This window comes from Scleropages formosus, chromosome 15 (assembly GCF_900964775.1).
Source record: "Scleropages formosus chromosome 15, fSclFor1.1, whole genome shotgun sequence".
In the NCBI taxonomy this organism is placed as follows: domain Eukaryota; kingdom Metazoa; phylum Chordata; class Actinopteri; order Osteoglossiformes; family Osteoglossidae; genus Scleropages; species Scleropages formosus.
The window spans coordinates 4322345-4345406 of NC_041820.1; the positions used below are offsets into that span (position 1 = coordinate 4322345).

The 23062-nt window shown below is 51.4% G+C and overlaps 2 protein-coding genes across 3 annotated transcripts; one reads left to right on the forward strand and one right to left on the reverse strand.

The window, feature by feature from the left end:
* The first annotated feature begins 1106 nt into the window (after window positions 1-1106).
* rab3gap2 (RAB3 GTPase activating protein subunit 2 (non-catalytic)) lies at window positions 1107-14719 on the forward strand. Of its 2 annotated transcripts, XM_018731838.2 has the most exons (35): window positions 1107-1382; window positions 2612-2682; window positions 2801-2918; window positions 3340-3421; window positions 3520-3567; window positions 3726-3801; window positions 3956-4057; window positions 4224-4323; window positions 5084-5182; window positions 5432-5580; window positions 5700-5779; window positions 5978-6067; window positions 6210-6349; window positions 6490-6685; window positions 7193-7336; window positions 7445-7527; window positions 7694-7758; window positions 7923-8013; window positions 8094-8221; window positions 8422-8626; window positions 8776-8873; window positions 9187-9292; window positions 9406-9566; window positions 9822-9996; window positions 10484-10624; window positions 10711-10817; window positions 11000-11066; window positions 11208-11278; window positions 11367-11402; window positions 12222-12296; window positions 12377-12592; window positions 12707-12796; window positions 12944-13150; window positions 13228-13386; window positions 14213-14719. In XM_018731838.2, exons 1-35 carry the CDS (start codon window positions 1265-1267, stop codon window positions 14363-14365), a joined length of 4047 nt encoding a protein of 1348 aa, XP_018587354.1. In that variant the 5' UTR covers window positions 1107-1264; the 3' UTR covers window positions 14366-14719. The 2 variants fall into 2 exon arrangements, with proteins under 2 accessions (XP_018587354.1, XP_018587361.1); XM_018731845.2 differs by lacking the exon at window positions 12707-12796.
* A 144-nt stretch (window positions 14720-14863) lies between these two features.
* Window positions 14864-23062, reverse strand: iars2 (isoleucyl-tRNA synthetase 2, mitochondrial). The gene is made up of 23 exons (XM_029258632.1): window positions 22692-23062; window positions 22359-22481; window positions 22093-22249; window positions 21840-21988; window positions 21720-21769; window positions 21206-21315; window positions 20889-20979; window positions 20081-20196; window positions 19822-19991; window positions 19649-19739; window positions 19363-19514; window positions 18680-18840; window positions 18464-18566; window positions 18175-18268; window positions 17945-18053; window positions 17712-17814; window positions 17424-17549; window positions 16840-16971; window positions 16586-16692; window positions 16357-16502; window positions 16047-16237; window positions 15813-15957; window positions 14864-15350 (listed from the first exon to the last, which is right to left on the reverse strand). Exons 1-23 carry the CDS (start codon window positions 22932-22934, stop codon window positions 15205-15207), a joined length of 3015 nt encoding a protein of 1004 aa, XP_029114465.1. The 5' UTR covers window positions 22935-23062; the 3' UTR covers window positions 14864-15204.

Sequence of the window (23062 nt, forward strand, 5' to 3'; positions counted from 1 at the left end):
CTTTGTCATGACCACTGCTTAACACCAGGAACTTTAATAATAATAATAATAACCATTATTTGTCTTGTGTTTGTACACTGATTTAGCCATTTACACAGCTTGGATATTCATGCTGTATCAAGTCAGGGTAAGAACCTTGATTGACGGTCCACGGCATTCGAACCCGGCTCTTTACAGCGCACGCCCGTCGGCCCCCCGGCTCATCTGCCGGCCGAACAGGACGTATCTGTCCGCGTCGCTTCTCTCCGTTGTGGCACAGGCCATGAAAATGTTTTCATTTGTTGAAGATCCCAATTTTTAAATGCACACTTCTGCCCTCTGCTTTCATATATTATTTTTTACATTTCTAGGCAGAGGGGGGGAGTCAAACCTGTGACTTTTGAGTCTAAAGGCAGTAGCTCTAACCAGACTCTAAACTTGTCAGCACTCTGGTACTCAATATTATTTAATTGTATTTAACTGCTGTCCAAAGTGACTAATAATACCCAGAGCGAGCTCGCGCTGGGACTCGAACCCATGTCCCAGGAGCGTGGGAGGGCAGCGCCGCACCGGCGAAGGGACACAGGAGGCCTTGGCTCCACTTTGCAAAAGGCGGACAGCGCCCCCTACTGCACACTTTGAGCTTTTCTCTTTGACGCCTGGCAGCGTCATGACGTCATAAAGCGTGTAAAAAAATGCTCCTTCATGTTTGCGTTCCTTGAGAAAGAAAAGGTTAACCAGTTGTCGTAGAACACATGTTGAATAGTAGTTTATTGGTTTCAGTCCCACTCCCACCCCTCTTGTGAACAACCCTAAATTGCTTTACTAAAAAGAAAGCAATAACTGTATAAATTATAAGATGGAGCCATCAGCTAAGTTAACAACAACAAAAACAATAATAATAATAATAATAATACAGAAAGCACCAAGATTTTAAAACGTGGTCTCGCGCCCTGTAAAATTGCCGCTGCTAAAAAGGGACCTTACGGTGAAATTTTGCGGCGCTATAGATTGGTCCTCCGCGACGCTCCGTGGCGCTGTGCGAAAGGTCGCTAGTCCCGGAAGTCCTCTCGTTGACAGGTGAGGAATTCACCGCGAACACGGAAATGACGTAGGGACACCGCGCGCAGAGCGTTCGCCGTAGACGAAACGGGTTGTAGTTGGTGTTGAGACTCGCCGACGCTGTCAGTAATAGTAGCGGTGACGGGCAGGCGGTGGCAGAGCGGTGACAGTTGTAGAGCGTCCGCTTCAGCCGTCGGGACGCCGGGCGAACACCGGTCTTCACATGTCCTGCTCTCTGGTGCAGTTCTGTCGGGTGCAGGAGCTCCGCGCCGTTCGGGAGTTCCTATTCCCCGAGCAGCGCGGCGGCCCCGCGGGCGGAGAGTCTGAGGGAGCCGGAGCGGGTGAGGGACAGCGCCTCAAACTCAAAGCGGTTCACACCGCCGGTTGCCTGTTTTACTGTGTTTAGCCGAGGGTTCCGTGTTTCAGTAAACTCGAGTCAGTCAGTGCGTGTCGTGTGGTAGTATTAATTAACTTTACGAATTCTGCCAGGCCCCGTATCGTGTGTTTGTTTTATCTCTATGTTTGCACTGTTTGGGGGGGGGGGCGGGTAGTGGGTAATGTCTCTGACCGCGTCCCCCCCCCAGGATGTTCTGAACCTGTGCAGTAAATAAACCTAAACATGAACAAGTTTCTGTCACCAAGACAAATTCCTCGTATGTGTGAACATACTTGGCAATAAAGCTCGTTCTGATTCTGAATAGAGCCCCACTGACTCCTTTGGGGATGCTGTCTGAGTCCTTACCTGATGGAGCTGTGGGGGGGGGGTGAGTTGGGGGGGGTTGCACCAGTTTGCCCTTCACCGGATGAGTCATCAGCCAGGAGGAGTGCACTGATGTGCATCACTGGTGACTTTAGCCACGGACCGCATCCCAGACAGCGGAACAGGCAACAACACATGGAACGCACGCACACACACACACACACAGGAACACAGCGCTGGAGGGACCGATGCCGCCAGGTTCGCTGTCCCTTGCTGATTGATTAAAAAAAGCCACTGCTCACCGAGAGAAAAGACCAACAAATCATCGCAAACCCTGCATGCATACAGATAGCAACACACACTCCTATACTCCACCACATCACGTTGTCTCCCACCGAGTGTGAGAGCCCCCGTCAGGCTGTTTCTCCTCTTGTTGGGTTCTGTCCCTCGTCCTCTCTTGTCTTGATCGGAAATCAGTAGACGGATAAAAAATCTGTAAAGCCAATGGTACATATAATGTGTGTCTGTAGTACTGTTCATGTACACCCTGGCCTTTTACACCACTTGACAAGCTGGTTGTTTTAATAACCCTACCCCTAAATGTCTGCGGTGTTACAAAATCCTGATGTCGTATCCCTTAAATGTTTTATTACCCTTTGTAGTCTGGGCAGTTATTGTGTGAGTTTGTACATGCAGTGCTGCAGCATGGAGATAAGCACTGCTCTGTTTCTTCCTGTGAGTGATTACATTCGGCTGCTTGATAGTGAGGTGTGCGGATGATTTCACTCAGCGTCTCTGCTGAGACGAGTGAGAGCGTTCCTGAAGGATCTCGCTCTGCTCTTCACACTCTCCCTCTCGCTCCTCGCACAGATAAGGAGCTGAGCTGGGATGACTCAGACTGGGGCTCTTGGGACAAAGACAACTCCAAGGATGACGGCAAGGTCGGCGCTGCTCGTTTCCGACCGTCCGGATCGAGCCCCGTTTGCTCATTAACGCCGTTTCTTAACTTACTCAATTAATTGCTGGTGCATCTCTTTTCACCATGCCTGCCCATGTCAGACCGCGGAGGAGTGTGTGCATCAGAGCGCCCCGTGGCTGCACGACTGCACCGTGTCCCTTTCACCCTGCTCCGACCTGCTGGTAATCGCCCACGAGCACAAGGCTGTCTTTCTGTCAGGTCGGTCACCTCGTACATTTTATTTTGCTTTTCCCTCCTAATGAAAATAGCTTTTACGTGACACATTTGTATGGTTCCTTTCTTACATGGAATTGACTCCTTTTGCTCCTTATCGTTCATCTTTCCGTTACGTTGCCTTATTTTGTTGTTTTATTGCTATAGTTTGTAAATGCTGACAGTGTATTTTTTTTTGCTTTAGAGTTGTACTGTATATCTGTTCTTTATTTTTAACAGCTTTGAGAAGTCACTTCATAGTATTTTGTATAAGATAAAACATTGTTCTTAAAACTCCATTGTTAATGGTTAAAGAGGCACAGAACCTTGTGGATGGCCCTTTTGTGGTGCTTTTCAGTGTGGCCATAGTCTTACTGTGCTTTACTTTGTTTCTTTCTGTGTCTTTTTCTGGGCTGGTGCCTCTCAGCCAAGTGGTGGACAGATGAGGCCGGACACGATGAGATGACGTTGACCGTGTCCTGGAGCGGAACACTTAACGCTGAAGAAGGGTGAGACTTGCACCTGGCTGGGGGGCGGTCAAACAGGGAGGGATCACAAGCAGAGCCAGGACTGAAGGTTACACACCTGCTTTAATTTTCTTTTGTAGGGAGTGTGTGAACAGTGTGATCTGTATACCCCTGGCGAGTCAGAAGAGGTGAGAATCCCGATCCTGGTTTCATGCATTTTCATCATTTATTGTACCTCATGAAAGCAATAAGAAAGACGGAAAGATCAAATCAGTCTATCGCTGTCCCTGTCTGTGGCTTCTGCGTCGTCCTCGTCCCCCTCCGGGATGTTAATGCTCCGGGGCAGGAGTTCGACGGGACGACCGGACTGGACGTGTGTAGTAGTGGGCTTCACTTCAGGATATGTGCGATTCTACACAGAGGTACGGCATCTAACTGCACATGGACTTATGTTTTATCTTGACTGTATGTGTTCCAGCTGGCCTGTGGTGTGGCCTGGTTCTTTTTTTTTTTTTTACACATAGTTAAATAAAGGTCAATGTGGTCCGATTACCTTGTGTGTTGTCTTGGGGTCAGAGTGGAGTGCTGCTCCTGGCACAGCTGCTCAACGAAGACCCGGTTCTGAGGCTCAAGTGCAGGACATATGAGATTCCCCGGCACCCTGGAGTCACGGAGCAGGTGGGGAACACACTGCCAGGGCCATGCCGCCTAATGCATGCCACACGCTGAAAGGCAGCACCTGCTGAGCACTGCACACACACGCTGGAGAACATGCATGGCTGAGAGAGGAAACTTTCCGGCTGATGTGCTTATTGTGTGTGCGTTCCCGTTTTGGGTCCTCCAGCATGAGGAGCTGAGCATCCTGTATCCCACAGCCCTGGTGACCATCGATGGCTTCAGCCTCTTCCAGTCACTGCGGGCCTGCAGAAACCAGGTGGCTCGAGGTACTGTGTGTGTGTGTGTGTGTGCGTGTGCGTGTGCGCGCGCACATGCCTGTGCACCTGCGTGTCGCTGGGTTTCTCAGTGTCGGCACACATTGGTGAATGCCAGTGTGGTTGAGTGCAACATTGTGTGTATGTGTGTGTGAGAGAGAGACTAATGGTGGTGTCTTCTTATATCGATTATGCAAGCAGCGTGCTCCTTGAGAAAGTGTTCAGGTACTAAGATCTATAGTCCACAATACACACACTGCCTTGGTTGACATGCACTTTTTTCGTAGTGACACTGTGTTCCTTTCACATTTTTATCATGGATGTTTACTCAAGCACACACAAAAACACATGTTCTCACACCCAAATGCTTACAGATGTGTAGTGTGCAGACATTTACATTTGTGTTTATTCGTTTAGCAGACGGTTTTTTCTAAAGCGACGTACATCTCATAGAAAATAGAATGCGTACGTTACATTAGCAAGAAGAGACACTTAGATGCAGACACATGATTCATAAGTGCAGTTAGTTTTCTTACCACCATATGAACTGCTGCGTAAAACTTTATCCGAATATTGATGATTCCTTTCTAGTAATTAATTTTTTTTTCTTTTAGACAAGATCTAGATGTAAGCATTTTGAGTAGCTGTGGTTATAGATTAACACGTAGAACAGTAGTATTTATAACGTTATGCCTTTAATAGCCTCGTAACGACTAACCGTTTACACCCTGCGCCTGTAATTCCCGAATCCCCATTTCGACTCGCTCCTCAGCTGCAGCGGCAGGCAGTGATACAGTGCAACCGCCTCCCCTGGCCTACAAGAAGTGGGGTCTTCAGGATATGGACACCATAGTGGACCACAGCAGCGTGGGTGAGAAGGGTGGCGGGTGTGGGTGGTCTTAGTATTGGTGGTTGCAAATGGGACACAGAAGACCAAGATACCTTAATATCAGCCATAAATGTTCATTATAGGAAGGAAGTGGAAAATGTGAGGCCCCTCCCAGTGCTGTCTGGGATGGACTTGGATCAGTAAACACTGTCCTCTGTCAGCACATTCAGAGCATCACAGATGACCAGTTCTGCTCATTATTTCCTCCTCCTGCCTGTCATTCTCTCCAAGGCATCATGAGCCTGTGTGTGTTTGACCAAATGAAGAACGCCTCCATCCTAGGGGGGTTCAATGCTGCTGTGAAGGGCAGCCCCCCGGCCATGTGCCAGTACATCACTGTGGGTGGGGGTCCCTTCACTGGCTTCTTCTATGCCATAGAGGTGGGTCTGTTCCCTGTCTCCTGCAGCTGTGAGTTTTTCCATTCTGCTGTAGTTGGTTTGATTAGTTTGGTTAAACTCTTTACCCTCCTTTTCACACTCTTGTGTCTTTGTGTCTCCAGGGAAGTTCCCAACCTCTTCTCTCTCACGTGGCTCTTGCTGTGGCCAGTAAACTCACCTCTGCCCTCTTCAGTGCAGCCAGGTTGGTGTGTTGCAGTATGTGTCCGAGTGTGTATGTATATCACCTGTTCTCAGGTGACTTGTAGAACCTTAGTCATCTATGTTCAAGTTCCATTCAACATCATGACAGGGGGCATGTGGCTGGTAGGGAGAGCAGCACCCTTTCTCTGCCCTTCTCTGGGCATCATTGTGTTTCTCTGCGTCTCGCCCCCTCTCCTAGCGGGTGGCTCGGCTGGAAGAATAAGAACGAGGAGGAGCCGACCCAGAAACAAAAGCCCAAGGTGGAGCCGGCTACTCCCCTGGCTGTCAGGTAGTGACCGGTCCAACGCCTTCCTCGCTCACCTCTCCTCGTCCACAGTCACCAGTGAAGAGTAGAGCTATAATAACGTGCCTTCTGATAGGAGGAGTGCAAGTATTTGAGAATCACCTGTGCACCCTTCCACCTCCTGCAGGTTCGGTTTACCCGACTCCCGGCGTCATGGCGAGTCCATCTGCCTATCCCCCTGTAACACCTTGGCCGGAGTGACCGACGACTTCGGGAGAGTCACACTGCTAGATGTGGGGAGAGGCATCGCCATTCGAATGTGGAAGGGTGAGAGCAGAAGGGAAGATCTAATAGCTTGCACCTCTTTAGTTTGTAAAATGGCATATTTTATCTCTTTCGTCTCTTTCTTTCATGTCTTCTTTTTGGGAATCTCCTGCTTCTGTCCTCCTGTGGTCCATCTGCCACAGGCTACCGGGACGCTCAGCTGGGGTGGGTGCAGGTTAGCGAGGGGCAGGAGGAGCGAGAAAGGACCACGTCTCCCACCCTCCCCCGCCGTCATGCCCAGTTCCTGGTCATCTATGCTCCCCGTCGGGGCATCTTGGAGGTGTGGGGGACCCAGCAGGGGCCTCGTGTCGGGGCCTTCACTGTGGGCAAACACTGCAGGTAACTACAGTTAACTTACCAACAATGCAACTGAGCCCATTTATGGGAAAGGAAATGGTAACGTGGTGGTAGATCACGTGGGTACCTCTCGCTGCATAAATGTGTAAAAGTTCAAAGGTGGGTCTCCAAAAGGCATCAGGATCGCAAATTCATAGCAAATAATAAAACTCTGGACAGCAACCGCACTCTCACCCTGTAGAAAGAGAACAACATTTAATACTTAGTAGCACGATCACACATGTCCAGGTGTCATTTTGGAGAGCAGGGCTTGTTACAAAATCGCTGCTTTGAATTTGAAAGCTCTTTTTCAGCATGTCAAGTTGTACATGATCGAAGAGTGAAAAGATTTAGTTCACGCTAAGCAAGGGAGGGGAACCACTGGTAAAGCCTTTGCTTTCAGCTGAAAGCATGGAATCACTTGGCAGCTATTACTGTTGAGCTGAGTAACTAGCTAGCTTGGTTGCTAGGCACCCACTGTAAGGTGCTCTGTTTGCCCCATCCCCCCAGGCTGCTCTACCCTGGGTACCGGCTGATGGGGGTGAACAGCATCACCAGCCAAGGCTGGCAGCTCCACACTCAGCAAGTGTGCCTGCTGGACCCGAGTACCGGCTCCCTGAGAACCGTTAACGTACCCTTTCACTTGGCCCTCAGGTACATGGAGCGCTGATAGATGTGCACAAACACACAGATACACACATACGACCCCTGAGAGGGGAATGGTGAGATTTCCAACAAGCTCTCCCTCTGTGTGTGTGCCAGCGATAAGAAAAGTGAGCGGGCAAAGGACATGCATCTGCTCAAGAGGCTCAATACGCTGCTGAGGAGCCGGGAGGTGGAACCAGGTGAGGCTGTGGGTGGAGTTGTGGCCTGGGCTGGGTGGGGCTAATGGTGGAGTGGGCGTGGTTTGTTTAAGGAGCCAACTGATATGAAATGAAATAGGGTAGAATTCATCTGTAATTTAATGTGAAGATATTTGCAGGGGATCTTGACCTTTGACCTGTTTCACAGACGTCCTGGAGAGCGAAGCCCAGTGTGTCCTGCTGGAGATCAAGCACCCTGCCATTAAAAAACAGGTAAGATCATGTTGAAACTGAGGGCATTTATAATTTTATTGTGACCTTAAAACAGGTAAGTCAAAGAGGGCCTAAAATCTTTTATGTTCGTGCAAATGAAGGTAAAGGAGGTCAAAGAACGATTGACAAGATTATGAGTGTTTTGTTTTTCTGTTGATTAACAGGCACTAGAGTCCTTGCTGTCCAGTAAGAGAGTCCCAGTCTCATGCCTGACCAACATCACTTGCTCCTTGCTGGACAGTTTAAAGAAGCAAGGTATTTTAAACCACTTTTGTCCACCTTTGCGCAAGTTTAAAGGTTAATTTTAATGTGATGTATGTGTGTGTATCTTGCAGATCCAGAGACAGTTGATGAGACTCTCCTGCAGCTGTGTTCCTCTCAGCTGAAACTGCTGCAACTCTACACCAACATACTGTCACTCCAGACTGCAAAGCTGTCCTCGGTGGACACTGACGCCAGCACTGTGAGTGTGTCCCACTGACACCAAGATGAAAATAGGTATTCCACTGGCATTGTGCCTTGCTAAGCTGGCTGTACCTTAGTAGGGGCTGCCAAAGCCCGACTTGGCATCGTTGCTGAAGTGGCTTTACGAGACGGAGACACGTACGTGGCCTCTGTCTTTCCTCGTGTCACCAGCACTAACAAAGCGGATCCTTTCGTCAGGTGGCGTGCGACGAGACTGACGAGGAACTTGACCGCATCGATCCAATCCTGCGGCGTTACGCAGAGTTGCTGTCCCGCCCTTCCGTGTCTTTTTCCCAGGATGCCGAAGGTCCATTTCCTGCACGCATCTTCCTGTCCCAGCTGAAGGCCGAGGGCAACACGCTGCGGGTGGCCAGAGGACAGGACAGTGACTGGACACAGCTGGGTACTTCATTCTGTCAGCTCATTGTGCTGCCATCAGTAATCGCTATTTTTAGAAGTCTCTTTCCTTAGCTAGTCTGCAACTTGCTGTTGTATGTCGGACTGGGTGTCGTACCCACTCACATCACAAGGGCACATCCTTGTGTCCCCTAGGGAGCTTCCTGTTCTGGGACTGCCTGTGTGGACAGAGTTCCCACCAGAAGCTCTGTGAGATGCTGCAGGATGCTGGGATCAGCCCCCAGGACCTTCTGGTAAGAGAGCTGAGCAGGGAGGGGTAGTAAGAGCCCCAGGAGGGGGTGGAACATTGAGAGAGTTTTCCAATAGAAAAGACTTAGAGAGGCTGGGGCGATCGAGGAAAACGGGGGGCAGAAGTGAACACAGGGAATAAAGGGGATGAGTGTGTGAACCTGTCCTCGAAGGGAACGATGATTTCACCATGTCAGTAAACTGGACCTCTGTGCCACTGTTATGGTTGTGGTTCCTTGTGTCGGACGCATGGCTGTAATAAGACCCCAGTGTCAGTATTGTGACGGCACTGTTTTTTCTCTCTCTCCCCCCCTTCAGTCTCTGCTGCTTAATGTTTGGCTGCAGAGAGAACGACAAATGCTGAAAAATCCCGATGCCGTCCGACACCTGCATTCTCTGCTGACGGCTCTGAGCAACATGTCCGGTATAGCCGTGTTAGCTTTAAAACATGCGTACAGGTGTTTCTGTACATGTACGTCATGTTTGGTTGTGTAGTAGGAGCAGCACAGCAGTAATCAAAAAACATCTTTTCTGTAGGAGCTGTGGATGAGTCCTGGGACCCGCAGTGTGTTTCCCCCTGGTGGCAACAGGTCCGCACTGCATGTGTGCAGACAGAGAGCTCTGGTGCTGCCCTGCTGGTGGCCCTGGTTGCCCACCGCACCGCCAAGAACTCCATCACCAGCCTAGCGGAGAAAAAGGTAAAACAGAGTTTTTGCCTTGGTGTAATTATGTGGTAAGTGCCATGGAGCTAAGGTTCTGTCAACGTGTTTCACACATGGGAGCGAAGAAAGGTGTTGCAGAATATTACATGAACATAAACGGTGGTCTTGGATAGCTCACACGTAGCCAGTGCTGCACACAGCAGACTTCAGCCGCATCAACTGATGATCTTTCCACTTGCTTCCATTAATGAATCATAAATCACCCCCACTCCACCACCATATTTGTGGCAGTTCAAGTCAGAGTGGGAGGCCGTGTCCCTGGAGCTGGAGCAGTGGGTGGTGTGCCTTAGGCAGCTGGAGGACGTTTTGGCCCTGCAGACACTGCTTTGCCTGCCTGGACCACGGGGAACCCCAGGAGGTGCTGCTACACGCTGTTCTGTCAAGGCTCTGCTGGAGAGTGGCAGAGGTACGACCTTCGGTGATGCCCATCACGCGGGGGTTTTTTGCAATATTTACATTTATTCATTTAGCAGATGCTTTTCTCCAAAGCGACGCACATTTCAGAGAAAAATACAGTGAGAAATACAGTATATTACATTAACAGAAAGAGAGCCTTGGATGCAGACACTTGATTCTAAAGCACATTTGTCACATTTCACAATATCAATCAGTATATATCACATGAGTAGCTGCATAATGGTTTTCCGTTAATCAACAGTCTGAATCACAAAATTATTGAACAAACATTTACATGTTTAAGACATTCAAAGAGGAGTTTTGAGACGCTTCTTAAATGTAGAGAGGGATTCAGCAATTCTGAGTGGGAGGGAAGGTCATTTCACCACATCAGAGTATACAGATTCTCAGTGTTGTACAGTTTTAGCAGTCTTGTGCAAGCTATTTTCTGTTTTGTTTTTCTTAATTTTATAAATTATCCTTTTTAATTTTTCCAGGTGGCGTGGCTGACAGCGTGGCGAAATGGGTGTTCCGCCAGGACCTGTCCCCGGCCCTGCTAAAGGACATCCTACAGACCAGGGGAGAGGTTGAATCTGTGCCAGTGTCCTCCGAAGATGGAGACTTCCAAAGGGCAGCAGGTCTGTCTGTGCGAGCAATTGTGTTTTGGGGTGGGGGATAGGTCAGCGACAGGTGTTTATAAATGTCAACGTGTTTTGGATTTCAGAGCTGCTTGTCTCGGTGTGTCAGCGCTTCCCAAACTCGCTGTCTCCTGATTTGCTATTTGCTCACTGCTGCTGGGAGTTTGTTGTACAGTGGAATAAGGACCCTGAGGTAAGTATCTCTTGCTTGCTCGCTCACACACACAAGCCAGTTGTATGCTGCAATACAGCTATTTCTAGTTTTATGGCAGTGAATGAGTTCTTTATCAAAATTAGTTTTGTCATCTCATTTATGTCAGTAATGAAGGGTGAAGATAGCTGATTAATGACCTGTGTTTGTCTCTCCTTCCACAGGAAGGACGTTACCTGTCCTGGTCTGTTGAACACCTGAAGCTGATTGCTAACCCTCACATCCAGCTGGGTGAGTCTCTGTTTTCCCAGTTTGATCTGCACAGTTTCCTATGTTTTTCCACCCAGTTATGGTTGTGTGCTTCCAGTAGACTATTGGATGTAAGGGTGACATCACCTGGGGAAGGTGTAACTGAGCTTGTCCATTCACCAGGTATTGCACTCATGATGTGGAGTACCTTCATTGTCAAGCGCTTCTCTGCTGCTGCCTTCCTCATGGAGAAGGTGAGAGCCAAGGCCCTGTTGTCCAGAGACTGCATCCTCCAGCTCAAACTCTGCTGTATTTGACCTCTGACCTCTGTCTCCATCACAGGTGGGAAAGGCCCCAAAAGACAGATTGTGTCGAAGGGTGAGCCCATGTTTTTGTGTGTGAATCCTCCTGTAGCCAGATAGTCTGATTTGGCTGTGTCTTTCAGGGAACAAACATAACACTGGAGTCAACACAATTAGAACTGGAGAACAGATTTTAACTCTTTGTAAATCCAACTACTACATCAAATAATAGTAATAGTACACATGTCCTGTGGGCTAGGTTCTCTGTAACACTATTTTTTTTCTTCGCTGTGCTTCAAAACCTGTCCTGGAAACATGGTGTGAGACGGTACGCTGTGGATGAGACTCCAATCCGTTACAGCACTTTTATTATGTTTTAACTTTAAACAATGTGTAACATTTGGCTATATCTACCCACTTTATCTTTACCATCAATAAAAGTGTAATAGTAGATATGTAACTCAGTTTATCCGTTGGGTATGTTCTGTAAAAGTCTCGGATATAGCTGTAATATGTTTTAAGACTGCATCTTTAGTAACATAAGCTACATTGAAAATACACCACCTCCATGAACTCCTTTAGTGAAGATTGTTGACTGACTCATCCTGTAAACGCATAATAAAATTAGTAACCTTGTTATATATGACTGACACTTGACATGAGCTCATAACACTGTGGATATGAATTAAATGTCTGGTTCCACATTCATATTCTTTTGGAATGCAGGTGGTGTTTGCCTGCCAACAAATTTTTGAAAATAGGCAAGTGAAGGAAATACAATTTAAAAAGAAATAGAAATTTAAAATTGATTTCACATTCAGTAACTTCTAGTTCAAACTTTTGTAACACGAGCACCCAATGTACGGTACTTTTCTTGACCGCATACTCTTTGTAGGATGTGGGCATGGGGGACAATGCCATGACCTCCTTCCTGGGCTCTTGTACACAGCTGCTGCAGACACTCATGGAGGTAGGAATTCTCCAGAAAAACTGCCTTCTCCTTTAGCGAGGCATAACAGGAGACCGATGCAGATGTCCCTTTCCCCTCAGGCGGATGCCAGCATTGAGGAGGTGTCCCCACCGGAGCTTTCTGTGGAGGAGGTGTGGGTGGGTGCAGACGGGCCTGCCTCCATAGCTGAGCTGGCTCTGGAGCAACGGACAGTTCACTACCCCCTTGTGCAGCACCACTGTTTGTTGGCCTCCCTGCTCCATGCCACCATGACCTTCGGAGTCCGGGTCAAGCCTTTGAGCCTCTTTGACAGCAAGGTGAGTCAAGGAACCGGGGGGTGAGGTTTCATTTTGCAGGTCACTTCTAATTGGCTGGGAGGAAGTGGAAGCACATAGAAAAGGTTGTCTTGTCCAATCTCATTTGTCCCTCAGGGGAAGAACGCCTTCTTTAGAGACCTGACCACCATCCAGCTGCTCCCCAGTGGGGACATGGATGCCAATCTGATTTCCCTAAGGCAGGAGGTGAGCACCACACTCGGGTGCAATTCCTGAATATTTGTGTGTGTTCCCCCCCCCCCCCCCCCCCCGTGTTGAATGTCACCATGGTCCCTGTTCCACCCTGTCTCCTCGTACACATCCATCTCTCCTCCTTTCCTTCCATCCTCTCAGTTCCTTCTGAAGGTGCTGAGTGGCTGGGTGAACACGCAGGCAGAAAGAACATCAGAGCCCAGCTGCCCCCGCCAGGATCCTCATGAGGTGTCGTGGGCTTCGCTGTGTCTGGATTTAGCTCCCCTGCTGCAGGTGAACCCTGACCTGCTGCGCAGACACCTAGTGTGTGAGTTCTACAGCCATGGCCTGGACCTGCGAGCGGAGGAGGTGGGACAACAAAAGCACACAAACACACACTCTGTTACAACCCGAAATACCCCTGACATCCCCATCTCTTCACTCAGGTCATGCTGGAGGTGGAGGATAAGGATGTCCTGGGCTCCCAGCTGCTGGTTCTGACGGGTCAGAGGCTGTCCTACTCCCTACTGCACACGCAAACCCGGCCCGGCATGGAGTTGCTGGCTCGATTGCCTCCAATGCTCTGCACCTGGCTGAAGGCCATGGTGAGCGCGCGCGCATGCACACACACGCACACACACACACAAAATATGACCCAACTGTATGTACTGCTGATGCTGCCTTTCCCCAAAACACAAGCTGTTCTCATCAGTGAACTCCCCTCCTCCAGCACACGGTGGATCCTCCTTATCTGGTCTTATGACTGTTTGCTCCAGCAAACAGAAAATCTTGTGGCTCCCTCTCCTAAACAATAGATACTGCATCGAGTACTACAGAAGCTTGTCGATTTGGAAACGGAATTGCTCCTGATTCTGGAATGTGTATAGGGACAGGCCCACTTGCTCAGTTCAGTTTGTACTGTAACTAAGAATTTATTTACTAATAGAATTTGTGTAGGTCACCTGGCTGAGTTCAGTACAAGGCATCTTTTGCAGTATAGTTGTTAGTGACTGAACTGTGATACACTAATACAGTACAGTGACAATACTGTGCAGTAGTGTAACAAACATGGTGACCATTCTTAAAATACAGGTAATCCTTGACTTGCAACGACCTCTGCCATTCCATTAACCTTATATCTCTCACACACACATTTTCTGAACCGCTTGTCCCAGACGGGGTCGCGGGGAACCGGAGCCTACCCGGCAACACAGGGCGTAAGGCCGGAGGGGGAGGGGGACACACCCAGGACGGGACGCCAGTCCGCCACAAGGCACCCCAAGTGGGACTCGAACCCCAGACCTATTGGAGAGCAGGACCCGGCCCAACCCATTGCGCCACTGCGCCACTGCGCCCCCTAACCTTATATCATTCTCTTGTTATTGTCTTGGTCGCGTACCCTAATGTATGTTCCCCTGCATTTGTCCTCAGGACCCCAGCGAGCTGAGCTGCTCCTCTGTTCCCCTGTCCCTCATCAGCCGGATGGTGAGCCGTGTCATTGAGATGCTGCCCGACAACCACGCCCAGTACAGCCTGGCCTTACACCTGCTGGAGGCTGTGGATGCGTTGGCGACTGAGGCATGAAGAGCTGGAAGGGGGCTGCAAGGTGGGAGGGACTGGGTTGTAGGAGTGGCCATCCATTCACTTGTCATGATGCTGATGTGTTCTGCGCTCCTTGTGTTGAGTCGAAGGCCTTGTGTTGTAGAGGTTCACGTGTGAATGAAAGCGGTCTCCATAGCGACGAGACCAGACACACAGATCCTGAGAAACAGTCCGCCAATGCTGTCCTGTGATATGTGGCCTGGCCTCTTTCTAAAGACTGATGTAAAATATTTCAAAAATTATTTTTCCGTATTTATACGCTGTACTGTATTAGCTATCTGTGAGCTTTTATTCTGTATGTTGAAGCTTTTCAGCCAATGAAGCATCCAGAAGCGCAGAATAAAGAGCATTAACTATTGAGCCTGTGACTGTTCACTGCTGCAGCGTGTAACTGTACTGTTCCTTAAACCAAAATAGGGTTGTAATACAGCTAATTCTTTACGACCTATAGAGCACAGCCCTGTCTCCATTTCCTTCCAAACTTTATTGATCTGTGGAAATATACTGTATGATGAGGCAAATTGTTTACAGGATGTACAGAGGATCATGAAGCAGTGATTTTTTGCTGTTGGAAAGCAGAGCCATCACAGGACCTTACTTCCTGTACAGAAGGCTGGTAACAGGCACACAAACACAAGGAGCTGTATCTGTACACACTCCCCCCCCCTTCCCAGGTCAGGGCAGCCATGGCATTCACGTCAACCATGGATCGAACGCAGGGTGACGAGGTGAAGTCAGCCAGTGGCGTCAGGGTGTCCAGCTTCTGTGGTCAGCCAATAACTGCTTGGGTGGTTCAGGTCAGAGAGGAGTGAAAGTGATGCTCATTTTGTGCCCGCGAGGACGGTCTGGCACCGCGGACAGAGACAGTCAAGGGACTCGGCTGTGTAGCGGCGACAGCGCGGGCAGCGGGACATGGAGCATGGCGTGGCCGCTAGGCTGTAGGCGCTCTCTTCGCGGATGACCCCACCTGGCAGGAAGTAAATATACCACAGGTATGCATTCCCATTGCACCATTTACTGTTCAAAGTGGTCTAGGGGGCAGCAGGTGGTGGAGTGGTTACAGCCGCCACCTTCCTAAAAAAGGTCCCAGGTTTGAATCCCACCTCCTACTGTAGTACCTTTTAAGCCAATACAGCAAAAAATATGGCTGCGTGAACAGATGAATAATTGTAAGTAGCCCAGTGTCCTAAGATAATTCACTATGAAGTGTTAGACAAGAGTGACTTAACACAGCTGTACACTTGAGTTACATGTAACCTCAGCTGTGGTAATCAACTGTTCCCAGGATTTTTTCAAACCATAATACTACAGTACATTACATTGAAAGAGGCAGTAATCAGTTCTTTAAATGCATTTAAAAGAATGAGTAAACAAAGAGCAAGATTAAAATTGTCAACCTACTGCAGGAGACGAGAGGCGGGTCTCCTACCTTCCAGGTTGATGAGGAAGCTCCCGCTGGTCACGAGTGCATCGTGGGGCAGGTCCCGGGGCATGGAGCTGAGCAGGGTGGTGCGCGATGACATCATCAGCTCTGTGAGCTGGGAGCAGGTGGAGGTGGGCTCCTCCTGAAGAGACTGGGAGAGAAAGGAGTGGGTGGGGGCAGAGTCTCAGTGCCTGCTGTCCCGCTCTCCCTTGCCCCCTCGCCCACTTGGCCCCTCCTTACCTCCATGAGCTCGAAGAGGAGCCCGGGTTCGATGGCGATGGTGAGCTCGTATTCGGGGGCCTTGTGAGCGGAGACGACGGACAGGAACGAGTCCCTGATGGCGCAGGCCCCCTCCACGGCCTCCTCGAGACCTGGCTTCTTCCACATGGAGCTGCTTTTCATCCAGCCGCTGCGGAAGAGCGTCTCGCCCTCTGAGGAGAGGGAGACACACAGACACTGGAGAACGATAATGTAAATGCCGCACGTCCACAGCTGAGTCCGAAAGGCCCAACTTTTCCCTCCACCCTGCTCGTTCTCCCGTTAGGGATACCATCGTGTCCAGGGGTGTGCAGGTACAGGTCTTCAGCCAGGTGAGGTACAATGGGGGCCACAGCGCGGGTCACACCATCTAGGATTTCCCACAGCACCGTTTGACAGGACCGGCGACCCAGCGAATCTGCTGCGTCGCAGTACAGCCTAAAGGGAAGCGCAAAGGACTATAGAACATGGTTCTGAGAAAAGCTGCAAAGCATTATGGGACAGTGAGTACAAGACCATACCTGTCCTTGATGATGGTGAAGTAGAAACTGGACAGATCCCGGGTGATGAAAGCCTGGAGAAGCCTGATGACACGGCCCGCGTCGAACTCGCTGTAGGCGTCCGTGACCTGAAAGAGGAAAACGAACAGAAAAAACGTGCGGAAATGAACAGGGTTTCGCCCCAGTGGGAACACAGAACTGTTCAATAAACGCAAACAACGCATCTCTCGACCTTTTGGAAATCAGATTGCGAGCTCTGGACGTCACGGCGATACCTTGATGCTGAAGTCGCGGAGGAGGTGCAGCAGGTACTGGTCGATGTAGTGCGTGTCCTTGGGGTCCACGGCGTGGCTGCGGGGGTCGAAATCGTGGAGATTCCCCAGCATGAAGCGCAGCTTGTTCCTCAGCTACAGCAGGTGAGGAGGAGGAAGAGAGAAATGAGTTTTAAAAAAAAAAAAAAAAAAAAAAAAAAAAAAATTGATGCAGTTGTAAATAGAGGGGAAAACAGTGACAGTGTCACTATTACTGTATACTTACATTTATTCGTTTATCTGAAACTTTTTAAAAGTAACAGCATTAAGCTTCTTACAATCATTTACCCATTTATACAGCTGGGTATTTTTTTACTCTGTCAATTCAGGGCAAGTACATTGCTCAAGGGTACTACAGCAAGAGGTGGGATTTTAACCTGTAATCTCTCTGTTCAGAGGCAGGAGCTGTAACTGCTACGCTACATGCTGCCCCCAGTGCATTACTGCATATTCCACATATAAGATAACACCGGCGCTGTGTTTACAGAGAGCAGAGACTCTTCCAGAAGAGCAGGGGGATCAAAGGCACAGTAAGAACTAGAACAGACCTTGTTGATGTTCTCCTGTGCAGAGTTGAGAGCCTTGGGGCCGATTTGCACCTCAGAGAAGATGTTAGACTCTGCCACCCACCAGCGCAGCACGTCTGCCCCATATGGCGGAGACACAGACGGGTCCTGAGATACAGGAGGACAAAGGGACGAGGTGTGAGCGATGCAGACGGGATACGGATACGAAGTTTACTTCTCAGATCTGTTTCATGTAGCGTCCACAAAGTTTGAATGTCCATCCGCGCTTCTTAGTTTAAGTGTTTGTGAACTGGCTGCGCATCCTCCAACCTCTCCACCGTTGATGATCGTGTCGGGGTCCACGACGTTCCCCACAGACTTGGACATCTTATCCCCCGTCTCGGTCACCGTGAAGCCATGCACCAGCAGCGACCTGCCAGCAGGGAGGGACTGTGAGCTCGGCTTGTTCAATTTTTACACTAAGATTCAAACGGTGCGATACAAGTCAGCCTTTAAAGTCCTTTAAAGCGTTCCAACACACACGGGTCTGTGCCCTCACTCGCCTGTAGGGGGCCTTGTTGCGCACGGCAATGCTGGTCAGCAGGGAAGACTGAAACCATCCTCCTAATTGGTCTCTCCCCTCCACGTACACATCAGCGCGGGGATCAGCCTCTGGAGAGATGAAGCGTGAGTGAGGTCAGTTTTTAATATAGTCTCCTTTTCAGGCGACGACCGTCATTACGATTTAGCTGTTAACGAGGCTGCGGCGCGGACGCCAGGGGGCGGTATTCACCTGGCAAAACAGCAGCCCAGGACACGCCGCTATCGAACCAGATATCCAGCACATCCTCCCCGCGCACGTAGTCGTTTGCCGCTCCAGCCTTGCTCTGAGAACCACAAGATCCTGCAGCGTTAGCGACGCACAACGCACGCACTTTTCACGCTGTGCACTCGGACTCGAAGCAAAGCACGCAGCGAATGCCTCGGCCGTCTTCATTTTCCCGAAGGAATGCTGGTCGTAACCCAGGATTTCATCCTTCCACCCAGAAACCAGTCAGACTTGTTTCAGGTTCGCTGCTCACCTTCTTCAGCACCTCCGGAGGCAGCAGCGAATCCAGGGGCAGCTCCCACCAACAGTCACTGCCCTTCTCCGCAAAGAGCTGTGCCACATGGGACACGGTGTGCCTGGAAACCGAAAGTCAGCGTACGGCCATCACCGAGCCGAACGGGCCGCGACCCGACGCTACAACCGTTCGCAATGTAAAAGGACTCCAGGTACTGGGAAGTGGACGGCGCACCTGTTGAGAAGGGGCTCGTCCGTCTCCCTGTGGTAGAAGACGGGGATGGGGACGCCCCAGCTCCTCTGGCGGGAGATGCACCAGTATGTCCTCTGGTCCAGCATAGCCATGAGGCCGCCCCGCGCCGACTCCGGTGTCACCCGCACCTTCTGCAGCGCCTCCTGCGTTAACAGCATCAAAAGCAGACAAAGAGCTACAGACACAGTCTTGTCGATCTCACACCACCATGTTGCCGGTTCACATCCCTCCAGTAGCTCCTGCAGAGCAAATGCATAGTTAATCACAGCAGATGGTGTTGGACTTATTTATGGAGCAGCTAGGAGATCAGGAGGGAAGTGGGTCTGAAAGAGATGGGTCTGAGACCCTTGAGGGGACAGAGGGAGTTTGTTAGACCCCATCAGGGCCAAAACTGAGAACCTGCCCATGTTCAATATTAGACCCCTTGTGAGAAGTGGCCAAGTGGCGCACGTGAAAGGCACGGTACCCTTTGCCAGAGTACTATGGTATTTCAGATGTACTCATTCAGCACCAGATAATATAGAGATTCTACGTAGAATTCCTAGTCATTTTTCCAGGGGTCTTGGAGGTGGAGAGGAACTAAAATCAGAACTTTAGGCCAGTGGCTCCACTCTTTACCCTCTACAGTGGTGCCAGAGAGGGGAGCCTTGCGGTTGCATCCCGACCTTGGCCTTGTCCTTCAGGCTGTCCACGTTGATGAACCACTGCTTGCTGGCGCGGATGATCACAGGCTGCTTGGAGCGCCAGTCGTACGGGTAGCTGTGCACAAAGTCCTCCTCCTTCACGAGCGCACCGGCCGCCCTCAGCATGGAGATCACTGCGGGTGGAAAGAATAGAGAGTTGCTCTGCCGCCGCAGGCACGGACACCCCAGACACACACGCACAAAAAAGATTTCCGCCACAAAACAAACAGGCTTGACCGGACCCCCCCCACCCCCCCCACTCACTCACCCGAGTCCATGCCCTCGGCCACGATCGCCTGCCCGCGGAGCTCCGGACCGGCCGTCTCCGTGAACCTGCCGTCCTCGTCGACCATGCACTCCTGCGAGGGGCGGACAGAGGAGCGGTGAACACAGCTGAAGCTCCGGGGGGCTTCGGAGAGGAAGAACGTCCAGAAGACCCACCACTGGGAGTTTGAAGTGTGTCGCCACGCCAAAGTCCTCCATGCCATGCGCGGGTGCTACGTGCACCAAGCCGGTGCCTTTGCCCACGGTCACATGGTTGCCGGGGAGCAGCGGCAGCGTTTTGCCGGGGACCGTGGGATGCTGGCAGACCCCACCCTCCAGCTCCGACCCTGGGGACAGAGAGCAGCAGTAAAGCGGTACGGCACAATAGAGTAAAAAGGCAGTTTTGTAGAGAGAGCACTTTGCCCAAAGGCCTTACCTGCGAAGGTGCCCACGGGGTCCAGCTGAGCGCCCAGCTTGGCAGCCAGTGTCTCGATGCATTCGGTCGCCACTAGGAGGAGCTGTGAGCTGTCGGCCCTCCTCACCAGAGAGTACCTTACCGCAAGATGCCAAACACTCGATCACGGGTCAAAACTCCGTGTGCAGATGATAGTGGGGTATATAGATATATAGAGAGAGCTCTGTGTCACTCACAGCGGGTGGTTGCGGGGCTTCGACCGCACATAGTAGAACAAGTGGTCTTGTTAATCTTATAATATTTGCGCCCCGATGACGAGCTGTACCGTCTAACACCGACCGCTCCGTCTGCTCTATGATAACATCAACTTTTAAATGTTCGAAAGCACAAACGTTTTTTTGCGGAACATGTTCTGCTGGCGCAGAAGAAAACGAAAGAAAACAGACCAAAGTGAAAATAATATGCAATCCGTGTAATGCAATCGCTCTGGAAAAAAGCGCCTGCTAAATGAACAACGTGCAACTGTAATAGTGTAGCATAAAAGTGTAATCATGTACTGTATTTTTTATTGCTCCATATTTAGTATGTTAAGAATAATGTGAAATTAGTGAAAAAATTAAAAGCCCTTTCACTGTATGCAACGCAACATTCATGCATGATAATTCTTACGGTTTATATAATACATTATAGGGGGGGGTTTGCGACCTATAACAAAGTCCGCTTATGACGAGGTTGTCGGAGCCGAACCCGATTGTGAGCGGAGGCGTTGAGCGTTAGGGCTCGGGTTCTCGTCCTTCCGCAGGGCGGCTGCGCGTTCCGGCGCACTCACTGTGTGTTGGGCATGAAGCAGATGGCCTGGTTCACCTGGATGCTCCAGGGCTGGGTCGTCCACACCAGTACGGCGACGCTGCCCCAGTTCACTGCCGGACAGGGGGAGAAACACTCGGGATGAGTTGGGGTCCGGGACCACAGGTGCGTAAACGCGCGAGAGTTACGGTCAAACCGAATCCTCGCGGCCCCAGAAGACACCCACCCCCAGAGTAAATAACACGGCCTGTACCGCACGGAGGAGCCGCGACGGTCATCACAGGCCATACCAGGTAAAGTACAGTATAAGGAGGTAAGATGCGAGGTGCTCGAGCCCACCTGCAGAAGAAGCTAATTTTGCGGGCGGAGTCGTCAGCGGGAACGTCACGTATACAGCCCGGCTCACGTGACGGGGGTTGTACTCCAGCTCCGCCTCCGCCAGGGCTGTCCTGGGGTGGGGGGGACAGGTCCGCGTAAAGATCACGCGCACGGTGGCGGCAGGCGGTGTATTATTACAGTAAAATAAAGTGTACGAGTAGAAAATTACGGAAGCTTAAAGTCGGGGAAGCCGGTGGCGTAGCAGTTAGGCGCCTTGCGGCCGAAAGGGCCCGGGTTCTAATCCCCTCTCCTGCTGTACTACCCTTGAGAAAGGTACTTGCCCTGAATTGGTACAGTAAAAGTTACCCAGCTGTGTGAACAGGTAAATCGCTGAAAGTACGTAAGTGTGAAAGCCGAACGCTACAGGTACATTGTATCAATTCATAACGTTATTAAGGTGTTTCGAAGAAAGGGTCCGAAGAGCAACCGAAAGAACGCCAATAGCTACTCAGCTGCTCCGAGGACCTCTATCTACCTGGTTGAGGGAGACCAGAAGACGGGCTTGTAGTCCCGGTAGACGAAGCCCTGTTGGGGACGAGAGGGTTAGGACCGCGCGCTCCGGGACCGCGCCTCCCGACGGACCGCCGTCTCTGACCTTGGCGTGCATCTCCCGGAAGACGCGCAGCTCGCCGGCCTCGTACCGCCCCTCCGACGTGCGGTAGCACTCGTCCCAGTCGGCCACGACGCCCCAGCGCCGGAACGCCGCCCGCTGCCGAGCGACGGCCCCTTCGGCGAACTCCCGAGCTGGACGGGGAACGAAAGGCGGGAGAAAGCTGAGCGTCGGGCGCCCGCGAGAGAGCCGCGGCCGGCGGGCGACGGCGCCGTCCCCTCGACCCCCCCCCCCCGACCTTTCCGTCTGATCTGGAGGGGTGCGAGATCCTTCGTCCCCGCCGGGTCCCCGAGGGCCTTGAGCTCGATGGGCAGCCCGTGGCAGTCCCACCCCGGGACGTAGTGCACGTGCCTCCCGCGCAGCACCTCGAACCGGTTCCGGATGTCTTTGAGGATCTGAAAGGCAGCGGAGGCGCGTCAGGTCGCGTCGGGTCACGTCGGGTCACGTCAGGTCAAGACATGGACTGAGCGGCCGGACGGGACGGCGGGCCACGTCGGCGGGCACCTTGTTGAGGGCGTGTCCCACGTGGGGGTCCCCGTTGGCGTAGGGGGGCCCATCGTGAAGGCAGAACTCCTTCTTGGCTTTCCTCGCCCGCTGCCACGCGTACAGCTCCGAGAATCCGCAGAGCTGCGAAACACAGAGACGGAGAGAGGCGGGCTCAGAACCCGATCCGCTTCCAGCAAAGCGTCTGTCTGTGTATATTTGATCATGAGGACCAAGAGATCAGAACCGGGACTGACTCGTGAAGTCCCCCTCGCCCCGTATCACTATATATAGCGCACCGACTAGTCTAGACTAGTCTAGTGTTCGCTCCATCACCGACACTACTACGGATACCCTCTGGATCTCCAGCTCGCGCTCCACCAGCTCCTGTCCCGACACTATCATGGGGAAGTTCGTCCGGGGGAGCAGCACGCTGTCGCGGTACTTCGTGGCCTCTCCGACTCGTCCAGGGCCGGCCGACGGCTCCGCGGTTCCTCCTTCTGCGGATCCCGCGCTGCGAGCCCAGCAGCGGAGAAGGAGGCCGGGCCGGGCGGCCGCCCGGCGGGGGCTCAGCGCCCCGATCCTGCTCAGCAACATGGATCCGCGGGCGCGCTCTCGAGGAAGGCAGTCAATGTCAGGCTGACGCTGGAGTGTCTGTTTTCGCTCGTGCTTCCAGGTACTAATATTTCGCACACTGCTTCCTTCCGGAAGTAATAAAGCGACGG

Bases quoted from the DNA above. Each gene is read 5' to 3' on its own strand.
- rab3gap2 (XM_018731838.2), top strand. From the start codon at position 1,265: ATGTCCTGCTCTCTGGTGCAGTTCTGTCGGGTGCAGGAGCTCCGCGCC. The intron at 4,058-4,223 runs GTGGGGAACACA...TGGGTCCTCCAG, and splicing joins ACCCTGGAGTCACGGAGCAG to CATGAGGAGCTGAGCATCCT. The intron at 6,068-6,209 runs GTAGTGACCGGT...CACCTCCTGCAG, and splicing joins GCTACTCCCCTGGCTGTCAG to GTTCGGTTTACCCGACTCCC.
- iars2 (XM_029258632.1), bottom strand. From the start codon at position 22,934: ATGTTGCTGAGCAGGATCGGGGCGCTGAGCCCCCGCCGGGCGGCCGCC. The intron at 20,980-21,205 runs GTGGGCTCGAGC...CCTGTCCGGCAG, and splicing joins AAAATTAGCTTCTTCTGCAG to TGAACTGGGGCAGCGTCGCC. The intron at 19,515-19,648 runs GTGAGTGAGTGG...TTCCACCCGCAG, and splicing joins GGCCGAGGGCATGGACTCGG to TGATCTCCATGCTGAGGGCG.